Raw genomic sequence first — 26,523 nt, 5'->3', positions numbered from 1 at the left:
TAGGCTTGATTACCAACAACGGCGAGACGGCCTACAGGGAGGAGGGGATGGCCCTCGGAGTGTGGTGTCAGGAAAATAACCTCACACTCAACGTCAACAAAACAAAGGAGATGATCGTGGACTTCAGGAAACAGCAGAGGGAGCACCCCCCTATCCACATCGACGGGACAGTAGTGGAGAGGGTAGTAAGTTAAGTTCCTCGGCGTACACATCACGGACAAACTGAATTGGTCCACCCACACAGACAGCGTGGTGAAGAAGGCGCAGCAGCGCCTCTTCAACCGCAGGAGGCTGAAGACATTTGGCTTGTCACCAAAAGCACTCACAAACTTTTACAGATGCACAATCGAGAGCATCCTGTCGGGCTGTATCACCGCCTGGTACGGCAACTGCTCCGCCCACAACCGTAAGTCTCTCCAGAGGGTAGTGAGGTCTGCACAACATATCACCGGGGGCAAACTACCTGCCCTCCAGGACACCTACACCACTCGATGTCACAGGAAGGCCATAAAGATCATCAAGGACAACAACCACCCGAGCCACTGCCTGTTCACCCCGCTATCATCCAGAAGGACAGGTCAGTACAGGTGCATCAAAGCAGGGACCGAGAGACTGAAAAACAACTTCTATCTCAAGGCCATCACCACTAACATTGAGTGGCTGCTGCCAACATACTGACTCAACTCCAGCCACTTAAATAATGGAAAAATTGATGTAAAATTGTATCACTAGCCACTGTAAACAATGCCACTTAATATGTTTACATACCCTACATTACTCATCTCATATGTATATACTGTACTCTATACCATCTACTGCATCTTGCCTATGCCGTTCTGTACCATCACTCATTCATATATTTTTATGTACATATTCTTCATCCCTTTACACTTGTGTGTGTATAAGGTAGTTGTGAAAATTTTAGGTTAGATTACTCATTGGTTATTACTGCATTGTCGGAACTAGAAGCACAAGCATTTTGACTTAAACATTTTTTTTTAAACTGTGACTTGAAAAAATGCTAAACATATATATTTTTTAAAGAGCCGTTTGGGAGCCAAAAGAACCGTCTCTGTTTGGTGAGCTGAGCCGAACGAGCAGGCTGACTGAAGAGCCAGAATGCCCATCACTAAAGGAGACGGGAACGGTTCAGGTTTGCCCACATTGGGAACTGCACACTGCAGCCAGGGGCTTCTCACTCTACGCCCCCTGGTGTAGGGGGAAGGGCCTGGACTTCATTCAACCAATCACAATAAGTTGCGTGAATCCAAAGGATGAAACATCAAATGAATTGGCTACATAACGTGCTTCAAAAGTAGCATTACCTCAGCTTCTGAATTGCCAAGTCATTAGGGGAAAGCACTCGAAATACATTTTAAAAAGGAAAACAGTTTGTTTAGAATACCACATGCCCAACGATTACAGAGACAGACAGTGGCCTTCCTTTATTCTCCAGCACACAATAAGTGGTGCACAGAGGTCAATAAAATTAACTTACTTTACATACACAGAAATTGATGAACACCCATTTGGGTTCTATCGACACAAAATCCATTTACAGATGAGACACATTGTCCACATAATACATACTGATGTTGTATGATGATCAGCTACATTTACAAGACATGTACAAACACATTGGTGAAAGAGTGAGAAAATGAGGGCTCAAAGAGCAGAAAAATGTACAAACTCATACTACTCAACGATGCACCAAAAAAAGAGCCTATTAGGTTTCCTCAAAAGCAAACAAAGAACAGCTCCATAATCATACAAATAAAATACACTACACACATCATCAGTTCAACAGTGTTGAATAATACTGTTCATCTTTAAAAAGGCTTCGTCTAAAATCTACTGACTGGAGGCAGCGGAGGAAAAAACCAAGGCACTATTTCAAAAATTAGAACCACCAATTAGCATCATGTATTGACCTTCACTAAACACAGGACGGAAACCAATTGTACAGAGTTGACCTCAGCCATTTTTTTGAATATTTAAATAAGAAAGAAAGGCCATCTCCAAAAAACATTTAGGTTAGGCTACTAGATATGATCATATGTGGGTCTGCTGCTCAGATCCTGTCATCCCATTGGCTCTGTACTAAGGCTGGCAGTGTGGTTCCTGCAGGGCCCCTGTAGAAGACCCAAGACAACGGCAGCTCTGCTGCCAGGAGAGAGAAGAACCTTCCAATACAATTAGAATTAATAGATGCCTGTAGTAATAATGACATTTCTATGGAACCATCAGGCTCAGAGGCCCAGCCCTCACGAGGTCCTGAAGAACAGATGTCTGCAGGGTCTTCAGTCTCAGAACAGCAGTGATATCACACAGGCTATGCGGAACCATGTGCACAGTTTGGAATGAAGCATGCCAATCACATATCGCCCAAATCTTTTTCTGAGCTAGTTAATTCAACTGTGATATTAACCTTGAGTCCTGAGACTATGGCTTTGTAATTTCAAATCAGCGATATTGATCTCCTGACTGAAGGGCGTGGCTGGTAGGCCGAAGCCGAACAGTGAGGTACGTCAAAGAAAGACAAGGATTTAACAGTTATCGCCAGTAGGAAATGCAAAGAGCTAGAGGAATAAATAAACATCAAGACAAGACTCTTCCCTGTGCTTTTAGTATTTCAATATGGTTAGTAAAGGCAGCCATTTCTACAGGGGGGGGTGAATGCCCATGAACCCTGTGTTGATATGGGGCACGTCCGAAATGGCACACCATTCCCTACCTACTGCCCTACTTTCGACCAAATCCCTATGAGCCCTGGTCAAAAGTAGTGCACTAATGTAGGGATAGTGGTCAGGAGCAGTTGTCTAAGGGGGATGCGGTCTGACACCACTGGGAGAAGACCGTTCCCTGTCATGTTGCCAGGCTAAAAGTCTTCACTAGTGTTAAAAAGACATGCAGCAGCGTCAAAGTGGAATATAGAACCTTGCATAAATACACATCGACAGCAGGAAAAATAAAGGGTAGATAATACTGTGCCGGTCAGGAAAACAGTCCTTTACTTCATGAAAATAAAATGAGCTTTTTTGCTTCTTTTACAGTCCTTTACTGGTTGCATGCAGGTAGGCATCTTTGGTCGATACAGAAGGTGGGGAGATGTGTTCGGAGCAGCCAGTCCACTGGGTCTGGGATGAAGAGGATGTCTTGGGAGGAATGATGACATCAGGAGGTCGACATGGAGAATACAGGGGATTGGGGTGATCATGATGGCTGACTGGTTTCACCGCTGCAGAGACAGGGGGAGGCAGATGCATAAAAACAAAAATGACATTTAGTAATAAACCAAAGGACCAGAACAAACTGAAAAAGGATACGGTCACCGATCCAAACAGCACACCAAAACACAACAAATGATTAAGACAACAGGTATGAAGAGGTTGGCAATTGACAATAGTTTCTGGGACTATGTGGTGCTATTAGTACAAAACCTATGCTGAGGCTGGGTGTATTGCATTATGCTAGTTTACTTTCTCTAATCTGGGCATAATTCTTCAGCACTGCTGAAGGTGTGAAAAGGTAGTTGGTTAATGGTTACGACTATTTGAGACTAGAGAAAACTCATGTTGACGAAACGTCAAAGTGTCATTGGTTGCATGAGCGTGATTCACTGGGCTGTGACCTACGACACCTGGCTGGTTGTGGATCACTGGTGCCTCTAGAACCGGGCCTACTCAAACTACTCTGTGATTCTTCAGTGTTTCTATGACCTGGGGCCTGTCTGGTCTTTCTACCAGCTCTACTGGTCTGACTAGGGGGAGAGAGGGGAGCTGCTGTAAGGCACCTTGAGGTTGGAGCAGAATTTGAACGGGAAGAGCTTGTGGATGTCGTCTCTGAAGAACTTGATTTGTAAACAGCGTTGTGTTGTTTTCTACGAACAGAAACCTCCAAGGTTGGCTTTAACACTGGCTTAACAGTGTCCTGTTGGTCCAATATGTTGACAGAAGGGACACAGCAAGACCTGGAAGAGGCCAGATTCTCTATCGATCTGGAATTGAAAGACTTTACTCTGGAGGCAGAGGACGAGGAGCACAAAGTACGATTGGAGAAAAAGGTGCCTTCACGATTAGGGCCTAAAGCCCCTCTGGCACCACTTACAAAAGCACGGCCAAAGACGGCACTATCCAGGGAGCTGGACGACCCTCTACGGGAGTCATCCTGTTCCTCCCAAAGACTCAGCCCTGCTTGGAACACATCAGTGACACTACGACTTCTAACGAACGTGGCATCCCTGGGGAGCATGGCTGCTCTGCGTGGTCGGGGAGCGATACAAGAGGAAGAGGTATGTAGGGGAGGAAGAGGGTCAGGATGGAAGGAGGTACTGGCGGAGGAAGACCGGGTTCTTACAGGGCTGGTGTGGATGCTGCGGGTGAGGGCTCGGAGGTGATGGGTGGCGGTGCTGGGCACGTTGTTGGTGAGGACCGGGCTGGAGCGGGGGCTGTTGCGGCGGGGGCTCCGGCCCGTCTTGGTGCCTAGCTCCTTAGCCCTGGTGCGGCGGGGGCTGCTGCCGAGGCCGTGGGGGGACAGAGGGGCCTCCAGGTCCTCCAGGCGCTGGGTCAGGGCCAACTTCTGCTGGATGGCCATGCGGAGCAGGGAGTTCAGGGTTTTCTTCTCATCCTCTGCCACCGCTAGCTGCCTCTGCATCTCGTCCAGCTGGGTGACATACTGGTCACACCTGGAGACACATGCATGTTAGAGCAACACAATCACACATTTAGTAGACACGTTAGACAGTTAAGTATGTTATAGGAACTGTGCAATTATACAAAATATAATTCAGATATGTTTTGTGTATCTCAACAGCTATGACGAAAACACAGAGAGAGGAAGATGACAGACACCGAGTACACAAAACATTAAGAACACCTGCTCTTCCATGACCGACTGGCCAGGTGAATCCAGTTGAAAGCTGTGACCCCTTACAGAGGTCACGTGTTAAATCCACTTCAAATCAGTGTAGATGAAGGGGAGGAGACAGATTAAAGAAGGATTTTTAAGCCCTTGAGCCAATTGAGACATGGGTTTTTCATGTGCCATTTAGAGGGTGAATGGGCAAGACAAATGATTTAAGTGCCTTTGAACAGGGTATGGTAGTAGGTGCCAGGCGCACCGGTTTGAGTGTGTCAAGAACTGAAACGCTACTGGGTTTTTCATGCTCAATAGTTTTCCCGTGTGAATGAAGAACGGTCTCCCACTCAAAGGAAATCCAGCCAACTTGACAACTGTGGGACGCGTTGTCGTCAACATGGGCCAGCATCCCTGTGGAACGCTTTTGATACCTCATAGTCAATGCTCCAACGAATTGAGACTGTTCTGAGGGAAAAGGGGGGTGCAACTCAATATTAGGAAGGCGATGGTAATGTTTGGTCAATGAGAAGACCGACAGTAAGCTCACATGAGACAAACCCAAGAGAAAGAGAGAAAGCCAAGAAAATACAAATTTGCTCCAAATGTCCACTTGGTGGCACCATTACACAAAGTTTACCAAGTCATTTCAAAAGGGTCCGTGCTCAATGCAGTCAGTCAGAATCAGACAGGGTCTTTCAAATGCTAGGTCTAATCAAACGTCAGCTCATTTACTGCCCCTAGAGAAGAGACCGAGCTTATTGTAGTGTCCATGTCCCAATGAATTGAGGCTGTTCTGAGGGCAAAAGGGGTGCAACTCAATATTGTATGTTTTGTGCACTCAGAGTATTATGTAATTCTATGATTAAGCACATAAAAATGTCAAGTGCACACACACACACACACACAGGAGGTCCCGTACTGGGAAAAAATGAAATCTACTTGTACCCCAGCTAAACACCCACCCCTACTTAGGCCAAACCTTAGAAATACAGACACCGTAGTCCAGAACAGTGTAGTCAACATCAAGACACAAAAAACAAATCCCTTTGTCCTTCCACACACTAATTAAGGATATACATGCCAACACTCAAATAGTGTATCTGCCTACCAACACACAGAGCACCGCAAGTGAGTCAGGGGCATAGCCTACATGGGGAGGGAGAAGGATCCCTACACAGAAGGGTGGGGAGGGAGAAGGATCCCTACACAGAGGGGTGGGGAGGGAGAAGGGAACGTTGCGTGGAGTGGCTGTCCCTGTCCCGACACAGGTCGGTCCAGGCCGAGGCTCCAAACAGGGCAGTGCATGTGCGTGCTAATCTGCACGTGAGAAGATGGATTGTTGCGGACTGCAGAGTGGTAAAAGGCCTTTAATCTGATTAGACGACACTGTAGTGACAATGTCTAGTACGCGTCCCAAAATGACAGCCTATTCCCTATTTAGTGCGCTCCTTTAAACCAACACCCATAGGGCTCAGTGCAGCATAAACAGTGCAGCATAAAGGGATAGGGCTTCATTTGGGACGTAGCCAAACTTTAGTCTACCATGTCATGACACGTCGGACTGTCTCATCTAAACAAGAGCCACAGGAGCACAGACACTAAGCATGACGATTAACTTTAGCTGATTTAAACTGGAGAACAATTAGTTCCACTGGAGGGAGCCTGTCCACTGCTAGGTCTACATCTGCTCACAGCAGCAGCGGTAGGATAGTCTGTGGATGTGCAGGCCGAGTGGAAACGAGGCCTAGAAGGGTAATGCAAAACAAGGCCGACCACAGGACTTTGGACAAATGTCACGCAATATGTACATTTTTGATTGTAGCGTAACACTAATTGATGCAGAAAGTGTAAATACTTTTTCCTGTGTTTTCCTCAGAGATTTGAAATAGAGCGTATCCACTTGTAAGGCTGAATTCTGTTTCAGAATTGTCAAATGAAGAAATTAAAACAGTGCTTCTCCAACTCAGGTCTCTAGATTGATGTTATTCTCTGTGATTGTGAATATATACACTCAACAAAAATATGAACGCAACAACTTCAATGATTTTACTGAGTTATGAGTTACAATAAGGAAATCAGTCAATTAAAATAAAATTCATCAGGCCCTAATCTATGGATTTCAGGCCCACCCACTTGGGACCCAGGCCCAGCCAATCAGAATGAGTTTTCCCCCCCAAAAATGGGCATTATTACAGACCGAAATACTCAGTTTCATTAGCTGTCCAGGTAGCTGGTCTCAAGACAATCCCACAGGTGAAGGTGGATGTGGAGTTCTTGGGCTGGCGTGATTACATGTTGACAGTGGAGGCGGCTTATGGTAGAGAAATGAACATGACATTTTCTGGCAACAGCTTTGGTGGACATTCCTGCAGTCAGTATGCCAATTGCACGCCCCCTCAAAACATGCGACATCCGTAGTGTTGTGATGTGACACAAAACTGCACATTTTAGAGTGGCCTTCTATTGTCCCCCAGCACAAGGTGCACCTGTGTAATGATCATGCTGTTTAATCAGCCTCTTGATATGCCACACCTGTTAGGTAGATGGATTATCTTGGCAAAGGAGAAATGCTCACTAACAGGGATGTAAACAAATCTGTGCACAAAAAGAGAGAAATAAGCTTCTTGTGTGTATGGAACATTTCTGGGATCTTTTATTTCAGCTGATGAAACATGGGACCAACACTTCACATGTAGCGTTTATATTTTTGTTCAGTATGAAAGGAGAGTATATAAAAATGACTGTACCTGCTGGTGAACATGACCCTCAGTGAAGAGAAGGTGGCAGCGTCCTCCTTCAGGGCCTTAAGCTCGTTCCTCAGCTTCACCATGGTCTCAGACACCATGCTCTTCTCCGTCTCGTACTTGGTCTTCAGGTTGCTCAGAGCCAACTCTGCCGTCTGGAATAGAAACATTATGGCTTGTTAGTTTTGTTCCCCAGCTGTAATATCAAGAACAAAACACACTTCAAAGTTGACCTCTCATCTGTCAGTGCGACTGAACAAAGAAAAGTACCATGATTGTATGGATGGGGCACTGGTCATTTTGGCATTCTATTTAGATGTAGTTGAGTCGTAGTCATTTTAACTAGATAAGTCTGTCAAATTTTTGTCAGTTGAATACAGATTTAGTCCATTTGCAGTCAAACTTACAAAAACAGTGGGCCATTTTAGTCAACTATATTCCCTTTCATTTTAGTCAACTATATTCCCTTTCATTTTAGTCAACTATATTCCCTTTCATTTTAGTCAACTATATTCCCTTTCATTTTAGTCAACTATATTCCCTTTAATTTTAGTCAACTATATTCCCTTTCATTTTAGTCAACTATATTCCCTTTCATTTTAGTCACATTTGCATTGCCTCATTAACCTCTAGTAAACAGAAATCACTGACTGCCATGTGCACAAACGTACATAACCTTGTCCTACCAACATATTGTTCTGCATACCACCCTATTCTCTTCCCAACAGCAGAAATATGACAACCAGGGCCTCCCGGGTGGCACAATTGGCCTAGCGTCGTCCGGGTTAGGGAGGTCTTGGTCGGTAGGGGTGTCCTTGTCGCACCAGCGACTCCTGTGGCGGGCCGGGCGCAGTGCGCGCTAGCCAAGGTGGCCAGGTACACGGTGTTTCCTCCGACACATTGGTGCGGCTGGCTTCCGGGTTGGATGTGCGCTGTGTTAAGAAGCAGTGCGGCTGGTTGGGTTGTGTATCGGAGGACGCATGACATTCAGCCTTCATCTCTCCCGAGCCCGTACGGGAGTTGTAGCAATGAGACAAGATATTAGCTACTACAACAATTGGATACCACAAAATTGGGGAGAAAAAGGGGTACAATTCTGTGCCACCAAATGTTTGCATATAGGCTACTGGTAATGTCACCAAGGCCACGTTCAGTTGCATAACGTTTTCCAACACTGCAGACAGAAATTCAATGAATCGAACCAATGTTATTCCTTATTCAACATGTCAGAAAGGCATGTTTGTTCTACATAGCCTATTTCTATCTGAATGTTCCAAAACGTTGCGTCCCGCTGAACGCGCCCCAGGTTGTTAACTATAGCTAGCTAATGACATAACATGACTGAACAAGGTGTAGCCTAAACATATGGTTGAAATGGTCCGGTTCGCAAGTAGCCTTGTTTTAGGAACGGTCCACAATATGCTTTATGAATGCAAAATGCAGGCCTCCACAGTGGCACAGTGGTCTAAGGCACTGCATCGCAGGGCTAGCTGTGCCACTGGAGATTCTGGTTCGAGTCCAGTCTCAGTCGCAGCCGGCCGCGACCGGGAGACCCATGGAGCGGCACACATTTGGCCCAGCGTCGTCAGGGTTAGGGGAGGGTTTGGCCGGCTGGGATGTCCTTGTCCCATCGCGCATTAGCGACTCCTGTGGCGGGCAGGGCGCAGTGCATGCTGACAAGGTTGCCAAGTGCACGGTGTTTCCTCCGACACATTGGTGCGGCTGGCTTCCGGGTTAGGTGGGCATTGTGTCAAGAAGCAGTGCGGCTTGGTTGGGTTGTGTTTCGGGGACACACGGCTCTCGACCTTTGCCTCTCCCAAGTTCGTATGGGAGTTGCAGAGATGAGACAAGACAATTGGATACAAAATTGGGAAGAATCAAACCGGGTTAAAATTTTAAAAACAAATTACTAAACAAAATGAGATTTGAAAAAAAAAAAAGTCAAAATTACACAATAGAAAGAAAAAAATGTAGCGCCGGTATTACGGGTTCTATCTTTTGAACGATAAGGGTTAGAATCAATCTGTTTTCCTCAGGAGGCTTAGCTACAGAACCTGGCTATGAAATGCAGTGGGGAAAGTGGGAGGGTTGAACGAGACTACAAATTAAAATACTGTTTTTCTCTCCCTTGAGCATAGAAAAGCAGGCAGTCTTTTCACATTGTTGTAGTCTTACTCTAAAATTGATGAAATCATTTTTTCCCCTCAATCGACACACAATAACCCCTTATGACAAAGCAAAAACAGGTTTAGAATTTTTTGCAAATGTAATTCAAATAAAAAACAGAAATATCTTATTTACACAAGTATTCAGACCCTTTGCTATGAAACTCGAAATTTAGCTCCAGTGCATCATGTTTTCATTGATTATCCTTGAGATGTTTCTACAACTTGATTGGAATCCACCAGTGGTAAATTCAATTGATTGGACATGATTTGGAAAGGCACACACCTGTATATGTAAGGTCCCACAATTGACATAGAACGTCAGAGCAAAAATCAAACCATGAGGTCAAAGGAATTGTCCATAGAGCTCTGGAGACAGGATTGTGTCGAGGCAGATCTGGGGAAGGGTACCAAAACATTTCTGCAGCATTGAAGGTCCCTAAGAACATAGTGGCCTCCATCATTCTTAAAATGGAAGAAGTTTGGAACCACCAAGACTCTTCCTAGAGCTGGCCAGACGGAAGCCACTCCTCAGTAAAAGGTACATGACAGCCCACTTGGAGTTTGCCAAAATGCACTTAAAGGACTCTCAGACCATGAGAAACAAGATTCTCTGGGTCTGACTCTCTGCAGCATCATGCTGTGTGGATGTTTTTCAGCAGCAGGGACTGGGAGAATAGTCAGGATCGAGGGAAAGATGAACGGAGGAAGGAACATAGAGATCCTTGATGAAAACCTGCTCCAGAGCGCTCAGGACCTCAGACTGGGGCGAAGGTTCACCTTCCAACAGGACGACGACCCTAAGCACACAGCCAAGACAATGCAGAAATGGCTTTGGGACAAGTCTCTGAATGTCCTTGAGGGGCCCAGACAGAGCCTGGACTTGAACCTGATCGAACATCTCGAGAGACCTGAAACTAGCTGTGCAGCGATGCTCCCCATCCAATCTGACAGAGCTTGAGAGGATCTGCAGAGAAGAATGGGAGAAACTTCCCAAATACAGGTGTGCCAAGCTTGTAGCGTCATACCCAAGAAGACGAGGCTGTAAACACTGCCAAGGGTGCTTCAATAGAGTAAAGGGTCTGAATACTTATGTAAATGTGATATTTCCATTCTTTATTTTTAACATATTTGCAAAAGAATCTAAACTACAGTTTTTGAAAAAGTCAAGGGGTATGAATACTTTCCAAATGCACTGTAGCGATACTTGTTTAACTATTAAACTCAATCCACTAGGCACAAATGTCAGTTCAACGTCTAGTTTCGATTTGGTTGTCAACGGGAATTCAACAAGATATCAACCAAGAATTTCACCCGTCATTGGATTTAGGTTAAATGTTGGGTGAAATACTAAATTCCTTTACGTTGATTACTTTTTGCAAATCCTATCAGTTTTCCACGTTGATTCAACGTCATCACATTGCATAGTTTGGTTGAAATGACGTGGAAACCCTGGTTCAACCAGGTTTTGCCCAGTGATAATGCAGGGATTGTTTTTTAACCAGGTAAAGGGTAGCTAACTAGAAGGCAGACTAGTTAGCTACGGGGAAGCAAGAGAGTCGTCTGTGATGTGTAAAATCAGGGAGGGAGGGAGGGCTGGCTGGCTGGCTGGCTGGCTGGCTGGCTGTCCGTCCGTCTGTCTGTAGCTCACCAGCTGAGATAGGCTGTGGCGTGGGCTGCGCATCGGTGCTGCTCATATTAATTGTGCTCATCATTGGAAAGTTCTCAATCTCTCCAAAAACTCTTGTCCTGTCCACTTAGTACTCAGATAATTTGGTCTAGTCTCGTTTTAGTCAACTGAAATGAAAAATAATTTTAGTTTTTTCTGGTTCTATTTAGCCAGTCTTGTCAATTGCCTCACGAATATTTGTCACTATTTTTATTGACAAAATTAACACAGATGGGACATATTTGTAGCAATGATAATATCAACAGAAGCAAGAACTACCCTGTCAAAGCTATACTGAATGAAATGACTTTTCTAGCAGTGTGCCACTGTGGGGAACAAAGAAAGCTTAAGCAGAAGTGTAATCATATTAAGTTAATAAATATTATAGTTCTGTCTACATTTCTCACAGCAGAAAAGGAGAGAGCCAGACATCTGAATTCAGTGGCTAACCCATGACAGAGAGGCTACCCTAATCGAGCAAAGATTATCCTTACAGTGTGTGTTTGCGTGTGAGACCGAGAGCGAGACAGCGAGAGACCGAGACAGCGAGAGAGCGAGACAGCGAGAGACCTCGAGACCACGAGTGAGAGCGAGGAGGGGTTTACAGCAGAATCAGGTCAGCCATGTCGGGATGCATACAGAGTAGAGGGGAGAAAGGAGCAGTGTACTGGAAGATCTCTGAGGAAGATCTCTGAGGAAAACATCATCATTCTCCAACTACAGCTCTCCATCTCTACACTCAGACCATCCAATGACGTCTAGCCTACCCCTTCCCCCTCTTCTTAGGGAATATCATTTCAGCTGTTCATGGAAAAAATAAATATTGATCGCAAAAAAAAGATTAAAGAGTGAATTGAACAGAGGAACGTGCCCTGCAGGCAGACTGGTGGATCTAGCAGTCAGAAGGGGTTTATTGACAGAAAGCTGGAGCAAAACTTTACTGTTGTTGCTATGGGTCAGATACCCAAGGAAATAGAACAGGATGAAAACCTTCACAGTAAGCAAAACAATGGAGAAAGACCAGAGGAAGTCCTATTAAAAGTTCAGTTGTTATCAAGTGAGAATGTTCTCTACAGACTTTGTCTGAGGATTACAGGTCAGAGTGTGAATGAGAGTCATTCAGCCAGACAAACCCTGAATGGAAGAATAGATCCGCCAGGGAATTAAACTTATTTTCAACACTAAAAGAGACACCACTCATTGATGACCGATTTCAAGATCAATAGTGATTTACGGTGACCTTTCGGAGTCTGACTGGTTGTGTGTGTCCTGTGTGTGTTCAACTTGGCGTGCCCATTGAGTGATTTGTCTGCAGTGCTGTCTGTACCTGTTTGTTGGCTTTGAGGACCGTCCTCAGAGTGGCGATCTGCTCTCTCTTGGTGCTGAGTAGAGACTTGAGCTTCAGCACCTCCTCCATGAGGGCCTCGCTTTCCAGCTCCCCTCCGCAGCTGATCCCTCCCGAATAGGGCAGCGTGCCCCTCTGGCGACACAAATCCACCGCCACCTGGGGCAGGCAGTTCACAAACCATGAGTGATTGTGCTAGTATCGTTATTAGCTATTACTTTCAGTTTCACTAAAGTGATGGACCACTCAGCACAACGTGTTAAAATTGGTTATTGTCCCAGCCTTTATCAAAGTTTATCAACCCAAACAAAGCAAGGATGCCAAAATGATCCTCATAAAGGAAGACAAATAACCACAATTTAAATATTATTACATATGTAGTCTTAGTGGTCTACAATCTACAGATATCCGCTTTCCTGATCAATGCCAAGCGCCAGACAAGCTGCTTAAAAGCTTTCGGAGGCCAAATAACACATTCTGTACTGTGGGATCAGAATTCAGCATACTACTACTACCTTACTGAAGTGGCCATTAAATATGTATGTTGAGTGGAAGACAATATGGCGGCCGCATTCGCACCTGGAGGTGTTTGATCTGGCAGCGGATGACAGCCACCAGGTTGCGGACGTTGGAGGGGTCCCTGAAGTCCATGGTGGGGGAACTGGGGCAGACTGGGGCGGGGGAGGAGCAGCGTGGCGTGGGGGAGTTGTCACGAGAATCCTGGGGAGTACCAGGCCTGCTGTCTCCATCCCCTCCGTGCACTGCCTTCGCAAACAACTCATTGGAGCGTCGCTTGTTACGGCCGTGATGGGGATGGGGGTGCAGGTGGTTGGACTTCCCTCCACTCCCCCCTGACTGGCCCCTGGCCCCGTCGCGGTAGTAGTCCAGGGTGACGCGTTTGGGCGTGAGGTTGTTGCACACACAGATGTGGTGGTAGAGGTTGGCCAGCTCCTCAGAGAAGGCCAGCAGCTCCTCCTGTGCCACGCTGAGATGACCCTCAGAATCAGTAGCCACTTTCCTCGTCACGCCGATCTCCTTCTCCAGCTCGCTGATGCGCTCCTGGTCCTGCCGGCTGGACTTGATGCACTGGCGGATCTTCTCAGCCAGCTCATGGGCCTCTCCCCTCCACCGCTCCTTCTCCTGCCGGCAGCGCTGCTCCAGGGCCGAGTAACGTTTCCCTGCCTGGGACAGCTCCTCACGCAGCTTCAGCAGCTCCTCGCCGGCCGCCTTCATCCGGGCCTCCAGCACCTCTGTGCTCTTCAAGTCCAGCTCATAGTCGTAGTCAGCCAACCTGTTCTCCAGGGTCCTGGTGCTCCCGGCCCCCTGGTCGCCCGCTGCCTTCCCCTGGGGCAGGATGTGTTTCTGCAGCTGCACGGCCTCCAGCTGCTGGGTCAGGGAGCCCACCTTGTCTTCCTGCTCACTGAAGGCCTGCTGGGACAGCTCCAACTGCCTCTGGAGGTCCTGGACCGTGTTAGCCAGACCAGTCTTATCCCTCTCAGCCTGGGGAAAGAGACATGGAAAAACAGAAAATAAGACAAAAACATCTTTGCTTGAAAGAGGCATTATAGATACAGTACCAGTCAAAGGTTTGGACACACCTACTCATTCAATTTACTATTTTCTACATTGTAGAATAATAGCAAAGACTCAAAACTATGAATTAACACATATGGAATCATGTAGTAACTTTCTTATAATTTCTTAATTTAGTCATGTTCTATTTATGTGCTGTTCTATAAACCAATGTCTGTGTTCACGCAAGTGGCTAACTGAACAAATCCTCACTATGAGTAGCTGCAAATTGGCAGTACGCCCTATTTGGTAAAATATCAAGTACATACTATGGCAAGAACAGCTCAAATAAACAAAGACAAACAACAGTCTATCATTACTTTAAGACATGAAGGTCAGTCAATCCGGAAAAATTCAATTACTTTTAAAGTTTCTTCAAGTGCAATCTCAAAAACCATCAAGCGCTATGATGAAACTGGCTCTCGTGAGAACCGCCACAGGAATGGAAGACCCAGAGTCACCTCTGCCGCAGAGGATAAGTTCATTAGAGTTAACTGAACCTCAGATTGCAGCCCAAATAAATGCTTCACAGAGATCAAGTAACAGCCACATCTCAACATCATCTGTTCAGAGGAGACTGCGTGAATCAGGCCTTCATGGTGGAATTGGTGCAAAGAAACCACTACTAAAGGACACCAATAAGAAGAGATTTTCTTAGGCCAAGAAACACAAGCAATGGACATTAGCCTGTTGGAAATGTTTGATTTTTGGTTCCAACTGCCGTGTCTTTGTGAGACGCAGAGTAGGTGAACGGATGATCTCCGCATGTGTGGTTCCCATCGTAAAGCATGGAGGTGTGATGGTGTGGGGGTGCTTTGCTGGTAACCCTGTCAGTGATTTATTTTGAATTCAAGGCACACTTAACCAGCATGGCTACCACAGCATTCTGCAGCGATACTCCATCCCATCTGGGTTTGCACTTAGTGGGACTATCATTTTTTTTTTTTTACCAGGACAATTATCCAAAACACACCTCCAATCTGTGTTAGGGTTATTGGACCAAGGAGAATGATGGTGCTGCATCAGATGACCTGGCCTCCACAATCACGTGATCTCAATTCAATTGAAATGGTTTGGGATGAGTTGGACCCCAGAGTGAAGGAAAAGCAGCCAACATGTGCTCAGCATATGCGCGTACTCCTTCAAGACTGTTGGAAAATTATTCCTCATGAAACTGGTTGAGAGAATGCCAAGAGTGTACAAAGCTGTCATCAAGGCAAAGGGTGACTACTTTGAAGAATCTAAAATATATTTTGATTTGTTTAAGACTTTTTTGGTTACTACATGATTCCATATGTGTTATTTCATAATTTGAGGTTGTCACTATTATTCTACAATGTAGAAAATATATATATTTTTTTTACTAAGAATAACCCTTGAATTAGTAGGTGTGTCCAAACCTTTGACTGGTACTGTAAATATAAACGCAATTTTCTATTATCCTTTTTCCAGGGCATTTCAAAGTGCCAATTATGCGTCAGATTACTCCAGCAAGCATTTGGGTGGCTGAACTTAACGGCACATTCAATACACGACAAATGTCAGTAATACATTTCTCCAGGTTGATCCATCTTTGCTGAGACAAAAGCAGAGGTTCTCTCTGAGACGGTACACACACATTTCACCATCCAGTGCCTTCAATCTCACTGCATTATCCAATGATATCTGTAGCAGGATGTGGTCTATAGCAGGAAGCTTACCTGACTGAAACCTTTACAACTCATATATAGGACATCGCCATGGCAAGAAGTACTGCTGATCAGAGACCTAAATCTAGACATTGACACATGTAACTACTAGTCTACAGACCATCTCTGTTACAATCTTTTTTCATTCCAACAATTACTTACTGAAAGAGAAGACCGATGATTACTTGAAATGAGTTAGTGTCCATAGAGTATGTACCAGTACGTACATGGTTTTGATCCCATTGCATACCTGCATGAGTTGCTGTTTGAGTTTCTGTCCGTCAGAGAGGTGCAACTCGCTGAGCAGGTCAGACACCAGGCCAGGGGCAGGCCTCAGGAACACGTCACTGTTCCTGGGGGTGGAGAAGCGCTGGATGTGCCCATTAGCCTTGGGGTTAGGAGGAGCGCAACCAGACCCCGGGCCGTCGTTGCAACCGCTATCCTTTTCTTGCTCCCGGTCCCCTCCGCTGTCCCCACTGTCATCCAGCTGCATCTCCAGGTGTGTGACCGAGTCGAAGGGGTTGAGGGCTAGGGCCGAGAGCTCCCTCCTCAGGGTGTTCTTCTGCTCCCGCTCCTCCTTGAGGGCCTCCAGGGCCTCGTCCAGCTGACGCTCGGCGATCTCCCTTAGCTGCGCCGCCTCCTCCAGCTGGGCCCGGAGAACGTCGTCTTGCTCCTCCTTGTGGGTGAGCTCCAGCTTCACCGCCTCGAACTCCACCTGCAGATGACAAGACGAGAGAGAGGCCATGTGATTACAGAGACTCAGAGTGTAGGACTGAGTGTTACGGGCAGGGTTGGGGATTACATGTACATTACAACAACAATGGTAACTAATCTGTTACGCGACCAGCAAAGATATTGTAATCAGATTAGAGATACTTTTGAAAATCTTGATTACTTAAGAGTAAATTTGTTGTTGACAGTTTCTCAATGACATTCAAATCAGCATTGAAAAAATGAGCAAGTTTAAGTTTGTTCCACCTGAGCGAGTCTGACCACAAGTCAGAGACCACTACGATGACACACTAAATACGTTTGATGGATTGTGGGAAAAGAGCAGGAATAGGCTTTTGTAGGCTACAGTCCAAGCTATGTCTTCCAATGGTGGGACTGCTGTCGGCATCCATAGATTATACAACTTAAATAAACGCTTGGAGGTAAGGATGACAGCAGTGGTGGAGTCTACGGCGATACAGATATTACGTATTGTTATCTACATAGCACATTGATGTGATTCACACTGCTGCTCTCTCATTTAGCTATTTACGCCTTACGGATTGTGGTTGTTGTGGATGGCTGTTCACAAATCTAAATGTGTATTTGAACCCAATAATGTTTGAATGAAACTAGTTTGAGCTGCCTATCAATCATTGGTATTGAAACCAGTGGACAGCCAAGTGAACAATGTGCTCTTGTAACAGCTGCACAGTGCAGATCCCAGCCTATGGAATAAAAGAGGGGCTTTTATTGCTCAATTTAATTCATGCTGATAAAAAAAAGAAACTCCATAGGAACTTGCACACTTTTGATAGACTTAAAAAGGGTCATCTGTAGTGGCTAAAACTATTTTTACAAATTACTTACAAATTATATATTCATTGATTCTTGAAGAATATAACTTATAAATGCCTCATGAGCTTAGTTCAAATGTCACACTCCATGAGAACCCAAAATATAAGCAGGTTTTCCTCCAATGTTTGTAAACATTGTAAATGTAAACAACCACTGTATAGCCTCATAACATGGTTAAAACAATATTGATATCATGGATATCAATATGTTGATATCATGGATGGTCAGTCCTTGCATCCATAGCTCTGTATATTAATCTGAGAGTGGTTACATTTCTCCAGGCCCATCCCTCAGCTTTTTATTGATGAGTAAGATGAGTTTACGTCACATTTACAGTATGCTTGATCAGGATGAGAATCAAATCTGTCCCGATTGTTCGTCGAGACTTCCAACATCAGAGATGCCATTGTATCCCATCTGAGATGACTCCCCAACAATGAGGGTGTGTGTCAGGCCGACAGGGGAAGGCACTGTCAGCCAAACCCAAACCCAGCACACAAGGCTAGCCCTTATTCATGAACCACTTGGAAAGAATCCTCATCACACACCCTCAGAGTCTAAACCCAGTAGGAGACGGAGACTTAATGGACAGGAAGAATAGAAGCCTACCAAACACAATATAGTGCTGAGCGATTAACAGTTATTTTACCTTTATTTATTAAAATTAGAATTCTAGGGCCTCCCGGGTGGCGCAGTGGTTAAGGGCGCTGTACTGCAGCGCCAGCTGTGCCATCAGAGTCCTGGGTTCGCGCCCAGGCTCTGTCGTAACCGGCCGCGACCGGGAGGTCCGTGGGGCGACGCACAATTGGCCTAGCGTCGCCCGGGTTAGGGAGGGCTTGGTCGGTAGGGGTGTCCTTGTCTCATCGCGCACCAGCGACTCCTGTGGCGGGCTGGGCGCAGTGTACGCTAGCCATGGTGGCCAGGTGCACGGTGTTTCCTCCGGCGCATTGGTGCGGCTGGCTTCCGGGTTGGATGTGCGCTGTGTTAAAGAAGCAGTGGCTTGGTTGGTTGTGTATCGGAGGACGCATGACTTTCAACCTTCGTCTCTCCCGAGCCCGTACGGGAGTTGTAGCGATGAGACAAGATAGTAGCTACTACAACAATTGGATACTACAATGAAAAAAATGAAAAATCCATTGCACATCTACTTGTCCGGTCTGTGTTTCTTTTACGCCTGCTATGAGAGACAAGAATGCGCGATCATGAGGGATATAGAGAGCAAGTGTCACTTCGCAAGGTATCTCTACCTGGAAATACATGATCAAAGTGATTGCTAGTTAATATTCAGTCAAAAGTAGGCCTTATTTACAAAGTACTGATTTTGTCAGACAGCATGGGTAGCAGCTCTATAGAGATGAGATGAAATAATAAAGTCATTAAATACAATAAATGTAATATACACAACTGAAATATTTTATTAAAGTAACTTGAATAAATGGTTAATAAGTGATAAGCAGTAATGGGCAGTCACTACCATCATGGGAATGCATTGTTTTATTCTGTGTTAAACACTAATTGCTCAGCACTACCACAGAATGATCTGAAACCCTCCATTAAGAAACTAACACACTCCAGGGCCTCCCGGGTGGCGCAGTGGTCTAAGGCTGTGCCACCAGAGACTCTGGGTTCGAGCCCAGGCTCTGTCGCAGCCGGGAGGTCCATGGGGGGGGGGGGGGGGGACATAATTGTCCTAGCATCGTCCGGGTTAGGGAGGGTTTGGCAGGTAGGGATATCCTTGTCTCATCACGCACTAGCGACAACTGTGGCAGGCCGGGCGCAGTGCACGCTGACCAGGTCGCTAGGCGTACGGTGTTTCCTCCGACACATTGGTGCAACCCAACCAAGCACCAGTGTGGCTTGGTTGGGTTGTGTTTCGGAGGACGCATGGCTCTCGACCTTCATCTCTCCGAGCTCGTACGGGACTTGTAGCGATGAGACAAAACAGTAACGGCTAACAATTGGATACCTCGAAATTGGGTAAAAAAATAAATAATAATTAAACGAACACACTCCTAACGTTTGTTATGACGTTGCACATTTTTCAGCGGTTACACAAGGTACTGAGTCATTCGAGGTCCACATTCCATTACCCTTTTGAGAAGAATAGGAGTATTTTGGCCCAACTACTGGCTGTTGTACTGGAGGTGCTGATGGGAGACCAGGGTTGTGTTCAGTAGGGCACACTGTAGCAAAACTTCATGCAATAGAAAACTAAAAGCAGTGTTTTTACTGGTTCAGCTTTTTCCTCCCAGTTTCAAAAACATTATCCCTACTGAACAAGGCCCTGTTGTGTTAACTGAGTATTATTATCAGTGAGGCGAGTGGTTAGAAGGGATGAGCTCTGACCTGGTTCTCCTTGAGTACAGACACCTGTTTCTGCAGACAGGTGTTCTCCTCCTCCAGCTCACTGTTGTCCTGGAGCTGACGGAGCTCCCGCACCTTATACTCCTTCATCTCATTCCTCATGTGGCCCTTCTCCAGCTCTGAACACTCACACTCCTGGGAAAAACACACACTCTCAGCATACAGTTGAACTAATAACACAATGTTATGGAAGCACTGCACACTGCTCTTGACACACAAGAGACTAGCAGGAAGTAGAGTGTAAAATGAGCCTATTTAACTGAGACCTACATTTCTCTGTTAGATGGAGAGACGTACAAATGCTAGTGGTGTGTAAAGCATTAGGTATGTCAGTGAATGATAGCTATTAATACCTTCTTCAGCTGGGAGGAGAGGCCGGCCTGTCGGTCTATCTCAGCGTGAGCGTTGCCCAGAGCGAGGCGCGCCTGCCGTAACTCGGCCTGCAACTCAGCCATGCTGGTTGCCATGGCAGCCTCCTTGCTGGCAGTCTCCTCCAACAGGCACTCCTCCCGGGTCTCCCCATCTGCTGTTGCACGTTTGTGGCAGGTCACAGAGTCTGACAGAGCCTAGTTGCACACACAGACAAAGCAAAAAGAGCGGAATTTACTTGGGCGTCATCCAGAGTCTGCCAGAGACCACAGACAGACGAAGACCAAAAAAAAAAGGTGCCATTTATTTGGGTGTCCAGTTGTTCGTGTGACCACCATATGGTGGTATGTAAGGCACATGGGTCATCAGTGGGGTGCACCATGAAAGGCAAGCTGGAAATTAAAACACGGTGCCAAGTGGCACATCTACTTAGACCCAAGACAACAAAGCTGTATATCGGTGGCAGTGGAAATAGGACTCCACAGACCAGCTGTCGAAATCTGAGCAGTCTTGAATATTAAGTACATCCCATGCATATCTTATGCCTACGTGTCATCAGTTGAGAATGTGGTACAAACCAGTTTCATCTGAGACAAGTCAAAGAGGAATACATTCTCTCAAATGACAACTTCGTTCACTTTACCCCACAAATGTAATTTGATAGTTACAACTTCTAAGCAAACAGCCTATACTCATTTAACCTCACAACATTATAGGGGTGGTATAGAACCCAAAATCTCTTGATTTGAAGTCATACCGCAATTGGAACTCATTAATATGTGAAATACAGGTATGCCCCATAGCAGCTTTCCTTTCACATGTAACATTGAAGTGAAAAATGTGATAAAAAATAAAAATAAAATGTGGTTAGTGAATTAGATTTGGTTGATACTGGGAGGGCAGGTGGAGACAGACTCTCAGAGCACAGCAGCAATCTCAACAAGACCAACCTCTACTCATCCTGATAACTGCAAGTCACTCTGGATAAGAACGTCTACTAAATTACACCATTGAACACCAGGTTGTTGGGTTCTCGGTCATGTTGTTGCAGGAGGTAATGTACAAAAAGAAATGTGCACAATTCCTTCAGTTACATAAAATGTGGTATTTACCCAGAACATGCTATGCATTATATGTACAGTTGAAGTCAGAAGTTCACATTCACCTTAGCCAAATACATTTAAACTGAGTTTCACAATTCCTGACATTTAATCCTAGTAAGAATTCTCTGTCTTAGGTCAGTTAGGATCACCACTTCATTTTAAGAATGTGAAATGTCAGAATAATAGTAGAGAGAATGATTTTTTTTCAGATTTAATTTCTTTCATCACATTCCCACTGGGTCATGCTACCAAATACTAATTGAGTGTATTGCCTTTAAAATTGTTTAACTTGGGTCAAACGTTACAGGTAGCCTTCCACAAGCTTCCCACAATAAGTTGGGTGAATTTTGGCCCGTTCCTCCTGACAGAGCTGGTGTAACAGTCAGGTTGGCCTCCTTGCTCGCACACACTTTTTCAGTTCTGCCCACAAATTTTCTATAGGATTGAGGTAAGGACTTTGTGATGGCCACTCCAATACCTTGACTTTGTTGTCCTTAAGCCATTTTGCCACAGCTTTGGAAGTATGCTTGGGGTCATTGGCCATTTGGAAGACCCATTTGCGACCAAGCTTTAACTTCCTGACTGATGTCTTGAGATGTTGCTTTAATATACCCACATAATTTTCCTCCCTCATGACGTCATCCATTTTGTGAAGTGCACCAGTCCCTCCTGCAGCAAAGCACCCCCACAACATGATGCTGCCACCCCCATGCTTCACGGTTTGGATGGTGTTCTTCCGCTTGCAAGCCTCCCCCTTTTCCCCCAAACATAACGATGGTCATTATGGCCAAACAGTTCCAGTTTTGTTTCATCAGACCAGAGCACATTTCTCCAAAAAGTACGATCTTTGTTCCCACGTGCAGTTGCAAACCGTAGTCTGGCTTTTTTATGGTGGATTTGGAGCAGTGGCTTCTTCCTTGCTGAGCAGCCTTTCAGGTTATGTCGATATAGGACTCGTTTTACTGCGGCTATAGATACTTTTGTACCCGTTTCCTCCAACATCGTCACAAGGTCCTTTGTTCTTGTTCTGGGATTGATTTGCACTTTTCGAACAAAAGTACATTCATCTCTAGGAGACAGAATGCATCTCCTTCCTGAGCGGTATGACAGCTGCGTGGTCCCATGGTGTTTATACTTGCGTACTATTGTTTGTACAGATGAACATGGCACCTTCAGGCGTTTGGAAATTGCTCCCAAGGATGAACCAGACTTGTGGAGTTCTACAACAAAAAAATGATGCGGTCTTGGCTGATTTCTTTTGATTTTCCCATGATGTCCAGCAAAGAGGCACTGCTGAGTTTGAAGGTAGGCCTTGAAATACATACACAGATACACCTCCAATTGACTCAAATTATGTAAATTAGCCTATCAGAAGCTTCTAAAGCCATGACACCATTTTGGGAATTTTCCAAGCTGTTAAAGACAGTCAACTTAGTGTATGTAAACTTCTGGAATTGTGATACAGTGAATTATAAGTGAAATAATCTGTCTGTAAACAATTGTTGGAATAATTACTTGTGTCATGCACAAAGTATAGGTCCTAACCAACTTGCCAAAACTATAGTTTGTTAACGAGAAATTTGTGGAGTGGGCCTAGTTGGAATGAGTGGTCAAAAACAATATTACCCAAATGTGAATAAATCCAATTACAATATATTCAGATTATTTCTTTATATGAATGACACTTAATAACCTTCATACAGTGATAATGATGTGTGCTTTGACTCTGATAGGGGTGAACATACCAGGGAAAAACACCTAATACCATAATGTTGTCTGCATCAGACAAAGCATCTTAGATGAGTGTTGGAATTATACAGAACAAAACATTTAAAATACAACAATTTCAACAATTTTACTGAGTTACAGTTCATATGAGGAAATCAGTCAAATTTAAATAAATTCATTTGGCCCTAATGAATGGTTTTCACATGACTGGGAATGCAGACATGCATCTGTTGGTCACAGATACCTTAAAAGAAATGGGCCTCATCTCTACACGGTATTTCTGAGCATTCAAATTGCTTATGCCTGCCCATACCATAACCCCACTGCCATCACGGGGCACTCTGTTCACAAAGTTGACACCAGAAAACCACTCGCCCACATGACGCCATACAGGTGGTCTGCAGTTGTGAGGCCGGTTGGATGTACTTCCAAATTCTCTAAAACAATGTTGGAGCGGCTTATGGTCGAGAAATTAACAAATTATCTGAAAACAGCTCTGGTGGACATTCCTGCAGTAAGAACGCCAATTGCACACTCCCTCAAAACTTGAGACGTCTGTGGCATTGTGTTGTGTGACAAAACTGCACATTTTAAAGTGGTATTTTATTGTCCCCAGCACCTGTGTAATGATCATGCTGTTTAATCATCTTATTGACATGCCACACCTGTCAGGTGGATGAATTATCTTGGCAAATGAGAAATGCTCACTAACAGTGGTGTAAACAAATTTGTGCACAACATTTGTGAGAAATAAGCTTTTTGTGCATATGGAACATTTCTAGTAGAGATAAACAGTAACATACAGTGGGGCAAAAAAGTATTTATTCAGCCACCAATTGTACAAGTTCTCCCACTTAAAAAGATGAGTGGCCTACACTTCAACTATGACAGACAAAATGAGAAAAAAAAAATCCAGAAAATCACATTGTAGGATTTTTTATTAATTTATTTGCAAATTATGGTGGAGGTTGAAGTGTACTATGATGAAAATTACAGGTCTCTCTCGTCTTTTTAAGTGGGAGAACTTGCACAATTGGTGGCTGACTAAATACTTTTTTGCCCCACTGTATCTATACACATCAACATCTTATGACACTACCGAAGCAGAAACTGACCTGTCCTCCTGATCACACAAACTGAATTATTCATATAAACACCAGGCCTCGTTTTGAGTCTTGGGGAACTTTCATTCAGCAAAGCTAGTAACATGCAACAACATGATAGAGTATCTTTAAGGGACCTATCAAATGTTCAGTAGGCAATGAATAACTCGCTATGCAACACTGGATTAACAGCTACCTAGCAACATTATGATTGTGATGATTTCTTAGATCAGAACAACTTTGCTAAAAGCTTGTGTACTAACAGCAAGCCCGTTGTTTGGCGAATCCAAGGTTGGTTAATAGATAGACATGTGTGACTGGCACTTGTTCACATGGAAGTACTTAGTGTTAGACAAAGCCATAAGAAACGTATGAACAAGGTCTCGTCTCAACACAACCACAGACAATGTCAGCACCATGCACACATAGTAGTAGCTGTACGTGTGCAAGTAAGGTTTATATTAGCTATATTGAACATTTATTTTAATGGCACGATTATAGTGTTTCTGCTTTTTAGAAAAATTACTGAGATTCTGCTGACCTCTTTTAGCTGCTGCAGCTCATGTTTGAGAGTCTCGTGCTCCTCTTCCAGCTGGCTGTGCTTCTTCTTCAGTTCGGCGCTCTCCTCTAGCACCACCAGGCCATACCGGGCCGCCTGCAGTTTCTCCTCGTTGGCCTCCTGGAGCTCCAAATTCAGCCTCATCACCTCCACTCTCAGGTCACCGCCACACAGCTCCATCTCCTCATCTCCCTCAGCCCCCGTTGGGCCTGACTCCTCTACCTCCAGCATCCTGTCCTCCTCCTGACTGCTGTCTCCCAATGCACCACAAGGACACCTGCTTCTTCCTTCAATCCTCCTGCCTCATTACTGCTCACTGTGGGAGTGGAGGAAGGAAACACACCGCCCAGGGGCATTTAGGGATCATCATACTGTTCATTGCCACAAATAGTAACCAATGATGTTACAGTTGAAAGCGCAACTAACCCGAGGTAAAACTATGATATAATTTGATTCGCAAGAGTTGCTGACAGCTGACAACTAGCTAAAATGAAGAGAATACATTTGGCAGCCCAGTCAGTCATCAAGAGTCAGATTAGGTGGTTACATGAGTTTAACCAGTCCCTCTGTCACTTTCTTGTGATCTTTGTTGTCAGGGTAAAGGCCCGTGAGTGCAAAGAAAAAAGCAACTACATTTGTAAATTATGTTACAGCATTTGTTTACATGCTCAGTTTTTAGCCTAACATTCTCCCACTTGAGCAAGAAGCTAGCTATCATGTTTTACATTTCATTTTAAATGTAACCTTTATTTTAATTAGGCAAGTCAGTTAAGAACAAATTCTTATTTTCAATGACGGCCTACACATCATAATTTATACACTTAGAGAGCTGCATGTCTCTTGGGATATTGTTGCAGCATCTAACGTTAGATAACTTTTACAGTCAGTCTCCTGCTGTAACGTAGACTGGCTGTCAAATGAATTTCAAGTCTGTCCAATGAATTAACGTTACCTACAATTCCCAGACACTAACGTTAGCTAACTCATTGGATGGCTAGATGTCATTCAATCAACGTTAGATTTGCCAATCATATTCTAAGCTAGTTAGGAGTCGTTATCTATCTACGATTAGTAAACTAGTTAGTTCAAAATGGATGAACTATGGTTATGTTAGCTAGTTAGCAGAGTTGAGTCTACCCAACACGAAGATTATCAACTAGCTAACGGTTAACTACTTTAGCAAGCAAGAAAGCGAGCTAAAACGTTCACATTGTCTTGGTTATCCCTAGCTAGCTAGTTGACTTAGGTAGCTAACGTTAGTTGTCAGAACTGTCAAAACAAAGACTCCTACTATAGCTAGTTAGCCATCTGTGGTCAGACTAACTAACTAGTTTGTTAGGCAAATTGACGTTAGCTATTTAACGATAGATAGCCGCAAGAGCTAAAACAAGTCAAGTGCATCGCTAGCTTGCTAAATCACTCACCTCCAATATCGATGCACTTGTGTTGCCAAAAGTCAACGTTATTTCATAGTCGTATATCGAAATCAAGCTAACCGGCAGGGTTCAGAGAATTTGACACTTCCCAGTCCTCAATTCGAATTTCTGCGTGGACTAGCTAGCTCATCGTTAGCTACCCACCCAGGTTTCCCGACCAATGTGCGCCTCTTTGGCTTGAGCACGTTGAAAGTCATTGCGCACGGAAGCAACCGGAGTAGACATTAGGGACAGAGCGGTGAAAGACTGCCC

General features: G+C 44.8%; 1 protein-coding gene across 3 annotated transcripts; it reads right to left on the bottom strand.

Annotated features, from left to right (window-relative positions):
* Positions 1–1,391: 1,391 nt before the first annotated feature.
* On the bottom strand, positions 1,392–26,523 carry LOC110492138 (protein bicaudal D homolog 2). 3 transcript variants are annotated; one of them, XM_021566177.3, is made up of 10 exons: positions 26,260–26,523; positions 24,818–25,151; positions 20,327–20,539; positions 19,956–20,108; positions 16,291–16,755; positions 13,360–14,280; positions 12,763–12,939; positions 7,605–7,756; positions 4,357–4,684; positions 1,392–3,238 (listed from the first exon to the last, which is right to left on the bottom strand). In XM_021566177.3, the coding sequence occupies exons 2-10, from the start codon at positions 25,064–25,066 to the stop codon at positions 3,233–3,235; spliced, it is 2,664 nt and encodes an 887-aa protein (XP_021421852.2). In that variant the 5' UTR covers positions 25,067–25,151; positions 26,260–26,523; the 3' UTR covers positions 1,392–3,232. The 3 variants fall into 3 exon arrangements, with proteins under 3 accessions (XP_021421852.2, XP_021421853.2, XP_021421854.2); XM_021566178.3 differs by having other exon boundaries at positions 26,416–26,470; XM_021566179.3 differs by lacking the exon at positions 4,357–4,684 and having other exon boundaries at positions 26,260–26,501.

This window comes from Oncorhynchus mykiss, chromosome 16 (assembly GCF_057628025.1).
Source record: "Oncorhynchus mykiss isolate SJ-2025 chromosome 16, ASM5762802v1, whole genome shotgun sequence".
NCBI lineage: Eukaryota > Metazoa > Chordata > Actinopteri > Salmoniformes > Salmonidae > Oncorhynchus > Oncorhynchus mykiss.
Note: the sequence above shows the minus strand (reverse complement) of the source record. Positions and strands in the feature narration are given on the sequence as shown.

What these genes read in the sequence shown, in the direction of transcription:
- LOC110492138 (XM_021566177.3), bottom strand. Translation starts at nt 25,066, where the DNA reads ATGCTGGAGGTAGAGGAGTCAGGCCCAACGGGGGCTGAGGGAGATGAG. An exon ending in TCAAACAGCAACTCATGCAG is followed by an intron (nt 14,281 to 16,290) that starts GTATGCAATGGG and finishes CTCTTTCCCCAG; the next exon opens with GCTGAGAGGGATAAGACTGG. An exon ending in TCCTCAAAGCCAACAAACAG is followed by an intron (nt 7,757 to 12,762) that starts GTACAGACAGCA and finishes TTTCTATTCCAG; the next exon opens with ACGGCAGAGTTGGCTCTGAG.